The sequence below is a fragment of the Hyaena hyaena genome, unplaced genomic scaffold (genome assembly GCF_003009895.1).
Source record: "Hyaena hyaena isolate Hyena2069 unplaced genomic scaffold, ASM300989v1 scaffold_192, whole genome shotgun sequence".
NCBI lineage: Eukaryota > Metazoa > Chordata > Mammalia > Carnivora > Hyaenidae > Hyaena > Hyaena hyaena.
In genome coordinates this window covers 2,687,003-2,703,237 of record NW_024080825.1, presented here as the reverse complement: position 1 = coordinate 2,703,237, position 16,235 = coordinate 2,687,003, and the positions used below count along the sequence as shown (strand labels likewise).

At 54.8% G+C, this 16,235-nt stretch overlaps 2 protein-coding genes across 4 annotated transcripts; one reads left to right on the top strand and one right to left on the bottom strand.

Annotated features, from left to right (window-relative positions):
- Nucleotide 1: 1 nt before the first annotated feature.
- On the top strand, nt 2-5,325 carry LOC120237898 (keratin, type II cuticular Hb1). The gene is made up of 9 exons (XM_039241380.1): nt 2-367; nt 1,101-1,309; nt 2,089-2,149; nt 2,846-2,941; nt 3,166-3,330; nt 3,592-3,717; nt 3,971-4,191; nt 4,419-4,450; nt 4,736-5,325. The coding sequence occupies exons 1-9, from the start codon at nt 2-4 to the stop codon at nt 4,963-4,965; spliced, it is 1,506 nt and encodes a 501-aa protein (XP_039097311.1). The 3' UTR covers nt 4,966-5,325.
- Nucleotides 5,326-10,837: 5,512 nt separating this feature from the next.
- On the bottom strand, nt 10,838-16,235 carry LOC120237915 (keratin, type II microfibrillar, component 7C-like). Of its 3 annotated transcripts, none has more exons than XM_039241412.1 (5): nt 16,147-16,235; nt 14,931-15,056; nt 13,121-13,341; nt 11,847-11,878; nt 10,838-11,345 (listed from the first exon to the last, which is right to left on the bottom strand). In XM_039241412.1, the coding sequence occupies exons 2-5, from the start codon at nt 15,033-15,035 to the stop codon at nt 11,170-11,172; spliced, it is 534 nt and encodes a 177-aa protein (XP_039097343.1). In that variant the 5' UTR covers nt 15,036-15,056; nt 16,147-16,235; the 3' UTR covers nt 10,838-11,169. The 3 variants fall into 3 exon arrangements, with proteins under 3 accessions (XP_039097343.1, XP_039097341.1, XP_039097342.1); XM_039241410.1 differs by having other exon boundaries at nt 16,152-16,235; XM_039241411.1 differs by having other exon boundaries at nt 14,952-15,056; nt 16,152-16,235.

The following is a 16,235-nucleotide window of genomic DNA, read 5'->3' as shown; positions in this document are numbered from 1 at the left end:
CATGACTTGCGGATCTGGATTCTGCGGCCGCGCCTTCAGCTGCGCCTCGGCCTGCGGGCCCCGGCCCGGCCGCTGCTGCATCACCGCCGCCCCCTACCGCGGCGTCTCCTGCTACCGCGGCCTCACCGGCTTCGGCAGCCGCAGCGTGTGCGGCGGCTTCCGCGCCGGCTCTTGTGGCCGCAGCTTCGGCTACTGCTCCGGCGGCGTGTGCGGGCCCAGCCCGCCCTGCATCACCATTGTGTCGGTCAACGAGAGCCTCCTCACGCCCCTCAACCTGGAGATCGACCCCAACGCGCAGTGCGTGAAGCACGATGAGAAGGAGCAGATCAAGTGTCTCAACAGCAGGTTCGCTGCCTTCATCGACAAGGTGGGTGTCCTTGATCACACCCTTCCTGAGCCTTCGGTTCCTTGGCTAGGCACTCAAGACCCTCAGGGGCAGGAGCCATGTGGCCGCAAGCGAGCTCCCGGTCTGATGGATGAAATGGATACACACCCAGGGCACGGAACGACCAAGGACCGAGTATAGAGCAGAGGCTCCTGATTTGACAATGTTTCCATTCTGTGCAACCTCGGTCCAGACAGGCAGGTCCCCACAGAGGGACAAGGACAGGCTTGCAACGGGCATGTCCAGGGAAGAGGGCAGCGCACACGCAGACACAAAAATGGACATAAGAAACAGGAAGGGGACCACAGGGTCATCCAGTGGGTGGCTGTCCTTGACCACACCCTTCCTGTACCCCACCCATGCTCCACACTCAGGCTAGCACTGAGGTGGGGGGAGTGAGAGGCCAAGCAGAGACCTCTCCCTGGCTCCAGAATGCACCTGCCACCTGGACTCATCGGGTCTGGATAACTCAGTTTACCTGAGAGCAGAGCCTGCCCTTGCCCAGCCCCTTCCTCCCATCCCTGGGTCAGAGCACCCACACAGAGACCGCGGTAGGGGAATCGGGAAGTCGCCTTGTCTGCTACTGCCCATCCCCACCAATCCCTGCTGAGCTGCAGCTTTGGGAGTTTGCCCTAAAGCAAGCACCCCAGCCTCACCCCAAATGGGCTTTGGGACACCAGGAGCCATCTGACCCCTCCTCCCACCCTGAATGCAGGTGCGCTTCCTGGAGCAGCAGAACAAGCTTCTGGAGACCAAGTGGCAGTTCTACCAGAACCGCAAGTGCTGCGAGAGCAACCTGGAGCCGCTGTTCGAGGGCTACATCGAGACGCTGAGGCGGGAGGCCGAGTGCGTGGAGGCCGACAGCGGGAGGCTGGCCTCCGAGCTCAACCACGTGCAGGAGGTGCTGGAGGGCTACAAGAAGAAGTGAGTGCGGCCGCGAGTGTTGCTGGGCACAGGAGATGGACTTGGCTTAGCGCCCATTGGATTAGACTGGAAAAGAATTTTCCAGAAGGGCGAGCAGCCATGCACTCTGGGGACTTGTGCCACAGGGTCTTCTCATCTGCACCACTGTGGCCCAGATGCCTGCCTCAGGGTGGGGCCGGGAGTCCCCCGGGACACCTCTCTCTCCCCTACTTCAGCCTTCCCTTCTTGGAGGCTGTCCCCGGGGCCTGTGGGGAGGAGGCTTCTGCAGGTTCCTGGCTTCCTCCTGCTGACCTCTCAGTGCCCACCTGTAGCACCTGAGCGTCTGGCCAGTCGGGGCTGACAGGCCCTGGGGCCCCAGGTGTCCCACTGCCTGGGGTGCTGAGTGCCGATGGTGGATGGGTGACACGGGCCCCCATGCCTGAGCTAGGATGGACACCCAGATGAGGGGAGGCTGGGACTGCCGTGCCCCAGAGGTGCCGCTGTCCACTCCTAGCATGCGGCTGGGTGTTGAGTCCCCATTTGCCTCCTAAGGTGACCTCACGGCAGCTGTGGGAACTGTGAGGTCCCAGACATTAGCTCTCTGGACCCCTCAACTTAAAGTCGAGAGAGGATCCAAGACACATTCCAGATCCAACCAGACAGAACGGAGCTAGTAGAGTTGCCGGGTTCTAGCTGCTGGGAGCTCACTCATATTTCCCCCTCCGCTGATGTGAAGAGGAGGTGGCCTCTGGGGAGACACCCCCTTCCCTGACCTCCCCCTCTGCCTCCTTCTGCCTCAGGTATGAGGAGGAAGTTTCTCTGAGAGCAACAGCCGAGAATGAATTTGTGGCTCTGAAGAAGGTGAGTAACATGGGATCCGGAAGCACAGACCCCAGGGATGCCAGAACGACCGACTCTTCCTGGGGAGACCCGTTGGGTCTCGGCCTCAGCGTGGGGTACATGGCCTGGCCAGATCGGGCTGGGAAATCCCAGGGGTCAGGTCCTGGAAGGCTCAATCAGGTCGTTGGACGGTGCACTAGCACCCTGCCCTGGGGCGGGGATGTCCTGCTGTGCTTCAGAAGTTGTGGGGCTCTGGCTGGGACCCCGTGGAGGCAGGGCAGCTCCAGTCTCTCTGTTGAGGGTCAGTGTCATGTCTAGCATTGTAGGATCTGACCAACAGGAGGGGCCCAGTCCCAGGGTGTTGGGGAGGACGGAGCCGAACCTGGGGTGACCAGGTGGAGTCTTGGAGGACTGCCGGGGAACAGGGACGGGTCAGTGTGGCAGGCTTGCTGGGATAGGGAGGGTAAGAAGGAGAGCTGGCATCACAAGAGGAGAGAAAGGCAGGTGGCCCATTTCGCGCACAAAGGAGTTTGTTCTCAGAAGGGCAGGAGGCTGCAAAGCCCATCCCAGGCAGGTCAGAAAGTATGAGGATGGCGTGGGAATCAGAACAGCTCTAGTCCTTTCCCTTGACCTCTGTTAATGGGAGAGAAGAGAGTGGGGCTTGGGGTGTCGACCACCGGGGGTCTTCTGAACTCGAAAGGCACCCCATCTCTCCAGGACGTGGACTGCGCCTACCTCCGCAAGTCAGACCTGGAGGCCAACGCGGAGGCCCTGATAGAGGAGATCAGCTTCCTGCGGCGCCTGTATGAGGAGGTGAGGGGCCGTGGTCCAGGTGGAAAGCAGCTGCCAGCCTGAAAGAGGAGGCTTTGGCTTGGCACTGGGTTGGCCGGGGATTTGGGGTGGCCCGGAGGCTACGTTCCACGAGTCTGTCGTGGGAGCTGGGGCAGAGACCAGGGAAGGGCTGAAGGTCAAGAAGATTGGGTCCACACTGTGGTGTGTGAGGCTGGGATGTAAGCAAGGTCTCCCACCATCTGCAGGAGATCCGCGTTCTCCACGCCCACATCTCCGACACCTCGGTCATCGTCAAGATGGACAACAGCCGGGACCTCAACATGGATAGCATTGTGGCCGAGATCAAGGCTCAGTACGACGACATCGCCACCCGCAGCCGGGCTGAGGCCGAGTCCTGGTACCGCAGCAAGGTGAGGGGCACAGGACACCTGCCTCTAGGCATGACAGTGGGAGGGAAGCCAGGTATATATTAACAAGGCCTCTTCTGTCTGGGGCTTCTGGCCCTAGTGATGGTAACAGAAGGGCACACAACTCTCAGGTTCTAGTGTCTGGGCAGGGCTGCCCTGTATGGTTGCACAGGCTGAGCTCTGTACAACCTCCCAACCATCTGTGGGGTCCGAATGGGAGGAAACTCCATCCTGAGCCTCAGGAGCATCTCTGCTTGTTCCCAGTGCGAGGAGATGAAGGCCACAGTGATCCGGCACGGGGAGACCCTGCGCCGCACCAAGGAGGAGATCAACGAGCTGAACCGCATGATCCAGAGGCTGACCGCCGAGGTCGAGAATGCCAAGTGCCAGGTATGGGTCTCCTGGGGCCTCCCCAGGGCCACACAGGCAGTGAGTGCCCCAGATGGGTCTCACCATTCATGATCCAGCTTCCTTGCATGGCAAGTGTCCCTGGTTGTGGTCCCTCAGGGGGACTCGGTTAATGAAGGGGAGACACCTGTTCTTGGGGTGTTCCCATCTGGGGGAGGGGAGAGACTGGACATCCCCAGGAAATGGACTGAGAGACCCAGGACCATAACCCACTCTGTTCTCTCCTGGGCCCCAGAACACCAAGCTGGAGACGGCAGTGACCCAGTCAGAGCAGCAGGGTGAGGCGGCCCTGAGCGACGCCCGCTGCAAGCTGGCCGAGCTGGAGGCCGCCCTGCAGAAGGCCAAGCAGGACATGGCCTGCCTGGTCAAGGAGTACCAGGAGGTGATGAACTCCAAGCTGGGCCTGGACATCGAGATCGCCACCTACAGGCGGCTGCTGGAGGGTGAAGAACAGAGGTAGGACCCAGCCTAGCCTGGCTCTCAGCTGCCTCTTCCTGCCCCGTGAATAAACCCTATCCTTTCTTCTGTTTCAGCCATGGCCAAGGGTCTAGGAACATCTCTAATCATCATTTTGGGGGAGGAGGTGGTTTGGGACCCTACCCTGACCACTTGTGGACCCTACCCCAAGGATTTGGGGAGCTCTGGATGAATCACTCATGTTGCCTTTTTCTTCTTCCTTCTAGACTATGTGAAGGCATTGGGGCCGTGAATGTCTGTGAGTAACTCAGCCTCTGTGTAGATGGATTTATTCTCTTCCTGTAAGGGGTAGTGGACTCTGGTGGGTGGGATTCAACTGAAAGCTAAATATAATAAAGTGGGCTGGCATCACGTCAGGAGGGATTTGGGGTCAGAGCCAGGAAAGACCACAGCTTTGGGTCTAGTGTTGTAAGTAAAGATTCTCCTGATTTTAATACACAGGGCTCAGGGCCTGGGGATGGGCCCCTGCAAGGAGGCTGATGGCTCACCCCTAGAATTCTGACTGAGACTTTGGGTTTCACAGGCGTCAGCAGCTCCCGGGGCGGGGTCGTCTGCGGGGACCTCTGCGTGTCCGGCTCCCGGCCCGTGACCGGCAGCGTGTGCAGCGCTCCCTGCAGTGGGAACCTGGCAGTGAGCACCGGAATGTGTGCGCCCTGCGGCCCCTGCAACTCCGTCACATCTTGCGGCCTGGGCTCCTGCGGCATCAGCTCCTGCGGCGTGGGCTCCTGCGCCAGCAGCTGCCGCAAGTGTTAGGCAACTGAACTCAAGCCTCGGGCCTGGGGTCGCTCTCACGCAGCCTCCCCATGGAGCAAGCTCCCAACGACTTCTCTGGCACTTTGAAAGGTCTGTCCCACTCCAGGCCTCTCCTGTCTATGTGTGATGCCCTCTTCCTTGGCTCTGCTGCCCATGCCGGGAAAGGCTACCCCTAAGAAGAAGTCCCCTTGATGACCCTACGAAGGGGGCTCAGGGGCCCAGAGGACCAGGACCAGGGCCTACCCTAGGCTGTCACGGGGCTGATGGCCATATCTTACCCCCTAACCACTCCCCTCCCACCTCTGCCATGTTCATCTGTCTTGATCTGTGTTTCCAATAAATCAATGTAGCCAACGCTGAGCCTTGTCTGCACCTCTGGTGTCCTCAAGGGTCAGGGTTTGGGGGAGTCCCCAAAGTCATGTGGAATAGAAGGAGGTCTACTCTGGGGTCTACAGCACAGTGCTCTGTCCCTGAGCTCGGAGCAGTCTCAGCTTGAGCCAAGCATGGTGCTAGGCCTCTACACCAAGTAGTTTTATTCACACAACTTTATTATTTTTTTAATGTTTTATTTATTTCTAGGAGAGAGAGAGAGAGACAGCGTGAGCAGGGGAGGGTCAGAGAGAGAGGGAGTGACAGACTCTGAAACAGTCTCCAGGCTCTGAGCTGGCAGGCAGCACAGAGCCCGACGCGGGGCCCGAACCCACAAACCGCGAGATCATGACCTAAGCGAAAGTCGGACGCTTAACCGACTAAGCCACCCAGGCGCCCCTATTCACACAACTTTAATGTGTGATGAAATGTGTGCTTAAAATTAGCCAGACCCGCCTCAGAGTATCTTGCAGACGAAGAAGCCAGAGCCCAGAGATGCTCCATAACCCGGACAGGGCCTCAGAAGCTTCCGTGGTCCAGCTAGTGTTTGATCCCTGTGTGTACCTTTAGTGGTCATTTCACAGACACGCTGTTGCCGCACAGAAAACATCCCTGTGCATATCTGTCAACTGATGGAAAACGAAAATTAGATTCAGCAGCCACTCAAAACCTAAGGAAACATCACTCATTGCTTTACTGGGGAAGACTCATGCCTGAGCAATTTATTAGAATTCCTTAAAGGGTAACCATATGAACATGACTTAAACTTTCAAAAAGCCTTTGATGTGGCTACTTTTTTTTTTTTTTTTTTTTTGGATGGAGTCCTTTTGAGGTTTGGAGACCTGCCATAGCTGATAAATTACCTCCAAGGTAGAAAGCAGTGCGTAGCAAGATGATGAGGTGTCACAGAGTTGAAGGACATAGACTCTGAAGCCAGATGACTTAGGTCCAAAACTGGGCTCTGTTCCTTCCTGTCTGAGTGAGCTTGGGCAATTTACTTAGCTTCATTGTGCCTCAGTTTCCACATCTCTAAAGGGAGAAAGATCAAAGAGCACCTACCTCATAGGTAGATGGGAGGACTAGGAATTCCATACATGTAACATGTGTAGACGGTGCCCGCCCCAAAGTAATCATGACATGCGCTTGTCATTAGCTGTATTCTTTTGCAGAATATAAAGTGGAAATCCATCCAGGAAGCAAGGATATGGCCAGCCTCCTGTGCACATCTGTAAATGATTACAGGGGCGCCTGGGTGGCTCAGTCAATTAAGCATCTGACTTCAGCTCTGGTCATGATCTCACAGTTCGTGGGTTCAAGCCTCATGTCGGGCTCTGTGCTGACAGTGCAGAGCCTGGAGCCTGCTTCAAATTCTGTGTCTCCCTCTCTCTCTGCCCCTCCCCAGCTTGCGTGCGCTCTCTCTCCCTCTCTCTCAATAATAAACATTTAAAAAAAGTTGTTTAATTAAAAAAGTGAATAAACATCTTTAAAATTTTTTAACAATAAATAAATAAATAAACTGATTACATTTACCTCTTATTACACTTATATCTGTGATTGGAGACAGCAAATAGAGAAATCTCCACATCTTCCAGGCCCGTTAAGCTCCTTCATGTAGAGAACTGTTTCCCCCGTGACACTGACAGGGCTCTTACAAGTAGCAAAGAAAGTGGGGAGATGGCCCCTCGGCCTTGCTATGGCAAAGGCAGTTCCCTGAATATACATCTGTACAGCAGGACGAATCTCTAAATTTCCAGGCACAGAAAACTGTAGCAGAAATCTAAGCCCACTCCTATCCCTTGGGGCAATAGAAATAAATAAGATTATTGAGAGACCAGAAGCTAGGGGTCTGAAAAGACCAGGCTTTTTTAAGGGAGAGGATCAATCCAAGGCCCCCCACCCACCAATATGGCCCCTCTCCCCTCCTGATGGAATTCTGAGTAGGACAGGACCCTGAGAGAGTTCCAGAGCCTGCAATTGTTCTAACCAACCCTCTGCGCTATGCCACCACGCAGCTCCCAGCTCAAGAGTCCAGACCTGAAGCCCAAACCCCAGCCCCATCACTCTGTCCCTCCCCAGTTCAGAAACTACCCGCCGTCGACTGCAGTCCCAATGAACTTCCCATCTCTGCCAACCGACCCCTCCCTTCCCATCCCGCTGGTCTCATTAGCCCGGCAGGGCCCTGATGACCTGCCTTACTCCCCTACTCACTCCCAGTCTCCCTCCAGTTTCCATTCCCTGAAAATGAAAATTCCCTCCTACTCAAGAGGAGGAGCAAGAGTGAATGCATCAAGCGCATAATACTCCTGATGCAGAATGGTGACAAAAATGGAGTACCTCGTTGTGTGACCTTTGGCAAGTCACCTCCCTTCTCAGGGCCTCAGTGTTTTCACTAGTGGCTGCTGAGGTCTGTCACCAATGTCAAGCTCCATTAGGCTTCAGAAGAGGTGGGACAGGACCAGGAGCCAGAGGGAGGAGGGAGGTGGGGAGCCCAGAAGCCGTGCAGCCGTGCAGGGTGCATTGCTGTCTGTACCTTCATTCCGCAGAGCTGTCTTTAGGCAGCTGTCTGTGAGTAGAACAATATGACCGCATCCAGGTACAGGCACATCTCCCGGCATTTGTGTGGAAGCCCCTGTGTGTGACTGAGAGTGCTTCTACACACGTGATTGTGCCTGTGAATGTGCATATGCCAGTGTGTACATGTGAAGAAGGACGCTCTGTGGGTACACGTGGATAGGACTGCAGTGTGGGTCACGGGCAGACTCATGTGCCGGTGGGGAGAGGCAGCAGAGAATGGGGCTAAGGCAGGAGTGGTGAGGGTTGGTGCCGCTGGGTGTCATCCTGGGGAGGTGACCTCTGGCCAGGGAGCCCCAGCTCTAACCCATGGGATCTCCTAACTCCTCTCCTGCCCTGTACACACTCCAGCTCCAGCTGGGGCAGCCAGGAGACCAGCTGGTCTTAGACTTGGAGAGCCTTCTTTTAAAGGGCACTTATTGGGATGAGCACGGGGAGTTATATATAAGCCAATTTGACAATAAATTATATTTGAAGTAAATAAATAAATAAAGGTGCTCAGAGCCTTTCCCAAGACTCCAGTACACAAGATAGTAATTGCATTTATGTAACTCTTACTATGTTTTAAGGACTTCACACAGAGTAGTATATTTTTCTACACAGCCCTGTGACAGGTACTATTCTTGTTTTCCTGGTAAACCATGGTGCAGAAAGTTTCAGAACGGAGGAAAATGAAAAGGGATGGATGAATCTTCACTAGTTAGATTTGGGAAGGGCGGGACTGAGACTCAGAAACAGGCCGTGGGGGCCAGGACAAAAGCAAGATTGGGAACGGAATCCAGACCCTTCCTTCCTTACTCCAGGCCGGCCTGGCTGAGATCTTGTGGCTGGAATTGCATCCGGAAGGATCATGTGTAGACTCATCCAGAGACTCGTAAGGGGTCTCCATAGGGTGAAACAGGTTAATAGTGGAAGAGTGACCCAATGCTGACCACAGAGGACCATAGAGCCTCAGTCGACCCATTCACCCATCACCCATTCATATCCACTGCATGGCAGACCCTGGAGATAGGTGGACAAGACAGTCACTGGCTCTGAGGGGCTTATATAGAGATGCCAACATCTAAGTTACATCTGTCACGTTTAAGTGCTCGTAAGTGTGAGGCAGGCAGGGGGAGCCAGCAGAAGAAGGCTGACTCCCTAGTGGTCCCCTTCTGCTGAGAAGTGATGTCTTAACTGGTGACACCCGCCTCCCTTCAGAAGTCACCTTGACTAACAAAGCTTATAAATAGGCTGGAAATACTCTCCTTAAATGCACCACATAGTTCTCTCCCTCCCCAGGCTGGAATGTGGCTTGTGGCCAAGGGAGCCACTCAGAGAATCCGTCCCCAAACCACAAACATTGCTGGTGGCCCACCCAAGACACGCAAGCCTGAGCCAGCAGCCCTTGGGATCTAGACTGACGTCAGGCTTGGGATTCAAAATGGGAAAACGTGAGCAGCCAGTCCTGGGTGGTGTGGGCCCCAGAGTGCTCACCATAAACCCTGCCAACGACTCCTAGGTGACATTTCCCTGGGCACTTCCCTCCAAGTCCTTTCCTTGACATGATCAGTGCAGCGGGAGCTGGAGAAACCTGACCTTGAAAATCACAGAATGTCATTACCTCCCAGCAAAATGCAGGGAACGTGGAGCCCAACCGCAAAATCTCTGCTTTTAGCTGCTTTGCGCTGTGAGTGTCGGTAAGAATGTTTGTTTATACAGTTGGTGTCAGTCAGTATTGACCAAACAGGGCTACTGTGTGCGTCCAGTGTGCATCCATGTCCCCTGCCCCCCTGCTGGGTGGCAGCCTTATGCCAAGTTTCGGTCTCATTCCTCTTGCATGAGACAGTCCTGTTTACCCAGGAAGGGGGCCTTTTGGATACCTGTTTCCTGGGCAGGGACCCAGGAGAACACAGCAGACAGCCTGGCACTACTGTACCTTAAAAGGTAAAGCCAGGGCCTCTGGCCAATGACGCACCTTCACCCCACCCAGGGACATAGAAAGCAGGAACCATTGTTCCCCACATGTGTTGATGATGTAACTCTTTGTGCAATAGAAAAAAATGTGAGCTCACCAAGTAGAAGCTTCTCTTGGGCCTGTGTGGCAAAGAAAGAGCCCAGAAATCCAGCCCTTCTCTGGCCACCTCCCCCCCCCGCCCCCAACAAACTGGTCTATCCTCTGCTCCTCAAAGTCCAATTGCCTTGTGAAAGCCCAGAACAAACCACCCCATAGGTCTGGAAGTAGAGGCAGAGCTGGAAACTCCATTTGATTCCAAATATATGCTCTCTTCCACCGAGAGGTGCTGTTCCCAGCCCACCATCAGGTCATTTGTTAAACTAGAACGTGGGCCTGGACCACCCATTCATGTTCATATCCCCCCACCGCAGTCTTCGAGGGCCATCTTCCCCGGGGCTTGTCCTCAAGTGCCCCTGCCAGGGCGGCGGAGGTTGACCCGCCCTCATCCCCACCTCCTCCACCCTCTTTGGGGCTGGTTTTGGCCTGCCTCCCCACCAGAATGTCCTGTGCAGGGCCAGGACCAGAGTGCCTCACTCAGTCCTGCCCCTGACCTTCAAAGGCCATTCAGTAAGTGTCTGTAGACCGAGTGAGCAGATGAATGAAGGCAGTGCTCAGCAACAAGACATGGTGGAATGTGGGCCCCAGGCTGCGGAATAGGCAGGTCTGAGAACAAATTAACCCCTTCTTTCACTTCCCCCAAGGGCCCTCTATCAACCCACCCCTCCCCTCAACCTCAGGATCCTGGTTCAGTGACATCACCATAAAGTGAGGTCATGTGGACCTACACTTCACAAGGGGAGGGTTGCTTCCTGGTAGTGTTCCCTCCTTTTCTCCCTTACTCCCAAATCCAGCCATCTCCCCTACCCCCAAATCCAGCCAACTTCCTCTTGGCTCTGTACCTAGCTGGAGGAATCCAGGCACAAACAGCCCACCGGCTCAGTCCACGGAAGAACTTTTATTGCAAGTGAGGAGTCCCAGGAAAATAAGAGTGGAGAGTGGGAGGCAGGTCAGAGGGGCAGCGTGCTGGGTCCAGGTAAGCCACGCGCCTCCCCAGTGGCCCGGCATCCTGGCTATCTTCACCTTGGAATTCGGGCAGCCACCATCCAGGAAACTAGATCCCAAGACTTTACGCTTCGGGGTGGGGGGCAGGCAAGAAGGAAAGATGAGGTGAAGGCTAGCTCCATGGGAGAAGGCATCTGAGACACAGGGTCAAGTCCTTGGGGCAGAAGCTAGGGTTCTTTGACTTCTCCACAGCGGGGCAGGAAGGTTCAATATCCGCAGGCACCACCGCAGCCAAAGCCCCCGACGCATCTGGGGGAGCCGCAGAGCGCACAGCCGCCGCCAGGGGCGCTCGTGTCCAGGGCGCCGGAGCCCCCTGCGGGAGGCAGCTGGCCGGTGGGGCCCGAGGCTGAGCCCAGCCCGCAGGTGGGAGAGCTGCCCAGGGCTGAGCGGAGAGCAGCGGTCAGAGGGGAAAGCCGTCTTCTCCCGCTCTGCCCCCAGAAGACACACATCCAGACTCCTCTCCCAGAGGGCAGATGCAAAGACCCTCCTGCCCCCCGGGAGTCAGAGGTACAGACTCCCCAAAGTAATGATACACAGACCCCTTCCTTCAAGAAACAGACTCCAGAAGCTCTCCCCCTTTCTGAGGTCGGACACTCAGATTCTCCCCACGCGAGAATCAGTCTCTTCCACAAGGACAGACCCACAGAACCTCCTCCCGAACCCCAAGACAAACCAACAGAACCTGCCCCCAAAAGACAGACCACAAGATCTCCTCCCCCAGCACACACAAAAATCACCCCGAGAGAAAAAACAGTCTTCCACAGAAGGGAGACACACAGAGCAGAAGCAGATCCCTTCTCCCTTCCCAAGAGAATGCACACAAAGGAACGTGGGAGTTAAGATTTAACTCCTCTAACCCAAGCTATGTCTATTATTTACTTACTGAAGCTCCCTGCTCCAAATCCCAGGCCAAGCCTGCGGAGAGAAGGAGGAAGCAGGTGAGTGAACATACCTCCTGGGTATAGTAATCCCCATTCTCCAAAACAAAACTCTCCTGGCCCTCCTGCCCGGACAGGCAGAGATCTGTCCTTCCTACTTGCCCCCTGTTCGCTCAGATCCCCGGAGCCCTTTCCCATCAGACTCCTCTGGATCTTAAACTCAATCCTTCCTCCTTAAATTCAGATAGTTCAGTTTTATTGATGACCTCTTGGAGGAGGGAGAAGGCTAAAGATACTTTCTTTGGCCTAGAGGTAGCCTAAAAGGAGAGATGATGAAGGGAACATTTTAAAGGACACTGTAGAGGAGAACATTGGTCAGGCCTCAACCTATCAGTTTCTACCTGTGGGTCCTTGAGGAGGTTCTTTACCCTGAGACTCAGTTTCCCCATCTGTAAAATGGGGGTGACAGCACTCCATCCCAGGGGGGCTGTGGGATTGAAAGATAATAAATGCAGCATGCCTGTTGCATGGCGGGCTCCCTTTCCCTCCCCTCAGCCTACAGTACCCAGCTGGAGCCAGCAGCCCTTGGGTCTCTCCTGCTAAGGTTAAAAGCCAGACCCTTGCCTGTTCCCATAAACCCTACCTTTGGGGCAAGAAGGGCAGTATTGAGGGGCGCCTGGGTGGTTCAGTCAGTTGAGCATTCGACTTCAGCTCAGGTCATGATCTCACAGTTCGTGGGTTCGAGCTCCACGTCGGGCTCTGTGCTGACAGTTAGCTCGTAGCCTGGGGCCTGTTTCGGAGTCTGTATCTCCCTCTCTCTCTCTCTGACCCTCCCCTGCTCACGCTGTCTCTCTCTTTCCCTCTCTCTCTCTCTCTCTCTCTCTCTCTCAGAAATTTTTAAAAAAACAAACAAACAATAAAAATATTTTTTTAAAAAAAGGGGGCAGAATTGAGAAGGCATTCCAAACTGGGGACCTCATTCCCCCTGATTGGGCCCTGGTCCTTGCAGCTGCCTCAATGGACAGACTGGCCCCTGCCCCTGGGGGGTGAATGACCATGTGTCATCCCGTCCCAGGTGTCAGGGGTGCTTGTTAGCTCCACCTTTTTGTCTAAAGGGCCCTAAGCTGGTGGGGAGAAATTGGCTGCGGGAGAACAAGGCCCTGGAGTCCCAGGTCATCTCTCTCCACCCCTCCCTAGCCAGTGAGGACCCAGATGGTGACCTCCCTGTGCCCCTGCTCTCCTCACTGTGGCCACACCCAAAGCACCACCCAACCCCCACCTGCTCTCTTCACCGCCCAGCAGCTTGCGATAGGTGGCGATCTCAAAGTCCAGGCCCAGCTTGACAATCATGAGCTCCTGGTACTCCCGCAGCTGCCGCGCCATGTCCTGCTTGGCTCGCTGCAGGGCGGCCTCCAGCCAGGCCAGCTTGCCCTGGGCGCTGTCTGAGGCAATCTCCTCCTGCAGAGCTGGCGGCTCTCTGGCTCGGTCTAGTTCACAGGGCTGAGGGGCGAAGGGAAGAGCACGGACAGGACATCCTTGGCCCCCACCCTCACCCCTATCAAGGATCCAGACCCTTCTTGGAGGCTGGAAGCCCAGTGAGGGATTAGAGATCGCTGTAAGGAATGGGCCTGCCCGTTCCAAAAAAATGTGTTTGTGTGACTTCCTGGCTCCCAGTGTGGAGGTTTGGGACCAGCCATCTGGGATGGCAGGGGAGAGTGCCTTTCATATCTAGTATGGTGACTCTTCTGAAAGTCACCACATATGGTGACTCTATGTTCCAGGAAGCATCAAATGCTCCTGCGCACATAATGCTAGGTTTATGGTTTCATCAGGGATGCTAACAGGAGGAAACGGATTTCCTCCCAAGAAACTAGCATCTGTAGTCTCTGCGGAAATATAACAATAATAAATGCTCGCCTTGGTGAGCTGTGCTTGCTGCTTAGGAAACTGGGGGCGGGGAGGGGGGGCAAGGATCAGAACAACGGAGGCTGGTGGCAGACTGAACCGTGACAGGGCCACCCATTCGCTCTGCCCCCCCCTGAAACCTGAATAGCTTGTCCCTCCTCACAGCCTGAAGAAGGAAGGACCCCTCAGAGCCTCAGACACTTGTGTCCACGGAAAGCAGGGGAAACAGGGAGCAGAATCCCTTCCTTCTACAGACAGAGCATGAGCCCAGGGGAGGTGGGGGCGGGGGGGCGGTGTGGAGAGCTTGACAGGGCAGCTGCTGGGAGGAGAGAGGGGAGGTTGAGAGGCAGAGAAGTCGGAAGAAAGAAAACATCCATGTGGGAACCTCTCCTTTCTAAGGCCCAGGGCCTGAGCTGCAAACCCGAATGCCTACAGAGACCTGGCTGCAGGCATCCGAAGGGAAAGGCCAAATGTTAACTCTATAGCCACAGTATTTGGTTCCAGAAAGAAATGTGCACATTCTCAGTCTCCCGCAATCACCAGGACCTCTGCCTCGTTTTCAGTCTCTCACATCTCTCATTTAGAGACACGGGCGTGGTACCTTTTGTCTTCCACAAGGATAGATAATAACAGCACCAGCCAAGATTCGAGAAATGGCAAGAGCCCTCTGTCTCTGTATCAAAGGACGCAGCTTGGGGTTGTGGGGTCGATGCAAGCAAAAGGAGCATGACCTTGGGTGAAGGCGACGGAGAAGACAGAGCCTCCCTTCCCTAGCCGAATGTGGCCAGATCCGTGCATTTTTTAAAGAGAACCCAGAAAACTGGATTTCTCCATAAAATCTTGCGATTTCCAGAGACGGGCTCAAGTTTAATGCTATGTAGGACAAACAAAACACACAGATACAAAACTGCACATGCGCATAGGCAAACAAGCGTACATATTTATACATATTTACCTACATGTTAATTACATGCCCACATGAAATACAGAGTCCTAGGCAAAGGCGGCATGATGTACACGTGTACAGCCACACTTCTGGTTGTTCGGACAGTCACGGGGAGAAACTCCACCCATCTATTCCAGAGGATGGGGAATGACTAGTCCAGTTGTCATAGATAATGGACACTGTCCCACCATTCATCATTCCGGTGCGCCCACCCCCTCCCCCCCAACACACCCCTCACCTGACTCTCAGCGCTGCTCACCTCCGCTGTCAGCCGCTGGATGGCCTCGTTAAGCCTGTTCAACTCCTCCTTGCTGTGCCTCAGGCCCTGCGTGTGTTTCTGCATGGGCGACTGTATTTCCTCGCACTGTGGGACAGAGGCAACACAGAACGGGGGAGGGTCAGGAGAGGAGGACAGCCAAGAAGGGCACCCAGCTGAAACCAACAGCACGGCTCCAGTACCAGCCCATCCACCTTCCGTCACGAGCAGATCATCTAACTTCTCTGGGCCTCTGTTTCTCTATCTGGAAAATGGGGATGATCATCTTTTCTATTGCCAAGGGTTGATGAGACAATAAAAATGCGCTTGGCAGGCACACTGGCAGATCTGTTAAGTCTTTGGACTGTGATCACACAGAGTTTATCCCAGGCATGAGAGTAGCCAACCTCTAGCAAATCAGTTATAGTCATTCACATATGATCATGTCAGTTAATACAAAAACCATTTTTAAAAACCCAACAGTGATTCCTAATTTTAAAAATACTTTTGAAAATCTCAGAATATGAAGAAACTCCCTTAACTTGATGAATCCAGGGACCCAGGGATCCAGATTCCAGCTCCTTCGCTAAACCCAAGGCCACTATGGGGAGAGCTATCTAGAAGGGACAAAATCAGGGGGTCTTTTCCCTTTCCTGCACCTGTCCCCACACACCCACCCATAAACAGCCTGGGCTCGGTAACTGACACACAGAGCCTTATTCTCTTCAAGGTCTCTTATCTCCACCGTCTCACCTGGGCTCATGACCATCTGTGAAGTGGGCCAGGTGGGTGTTACTGTCTCCATTATCTTTCCTTGGGCAAGCTGAAGCTCATTACAGCTACTATCCAAGGAAGTAGGGACCCAGTGGGACATGAGTGACCCTGCCAGTCAAGAGCTGAGCTAGACTGTGTCTTAAGCCCACGTTCTTTGCTCTACACCCCGAGGAACATAAAGTCACACACGCTCTTCAGCCCATAGAACAGGAACTATTCACACCAAGCCCAGTGCGAGGTGCTTTCCAGGGCAGATGGGGTATGGGAAATGGATATGAACAGACTCCCACAGCCCACCCTTTCTGGCTCCCATTCCCAAAAGCTGTAGACATGGCAGGCAAGCTTGTGCCTGGCTTGTCCAACAGACCTGGGCAGAGTCCAAGACCCCTCATCCCATGTGACCCGATGTGCCATGTAGACAAACCTCACCATGATGAAGAGAGCTGTTGTCTTTCCAAGCCTCCAGGGAGCACCTAAGCCCAGCTCCAGCCCAGGGAGCTCCCAGAATCCTCG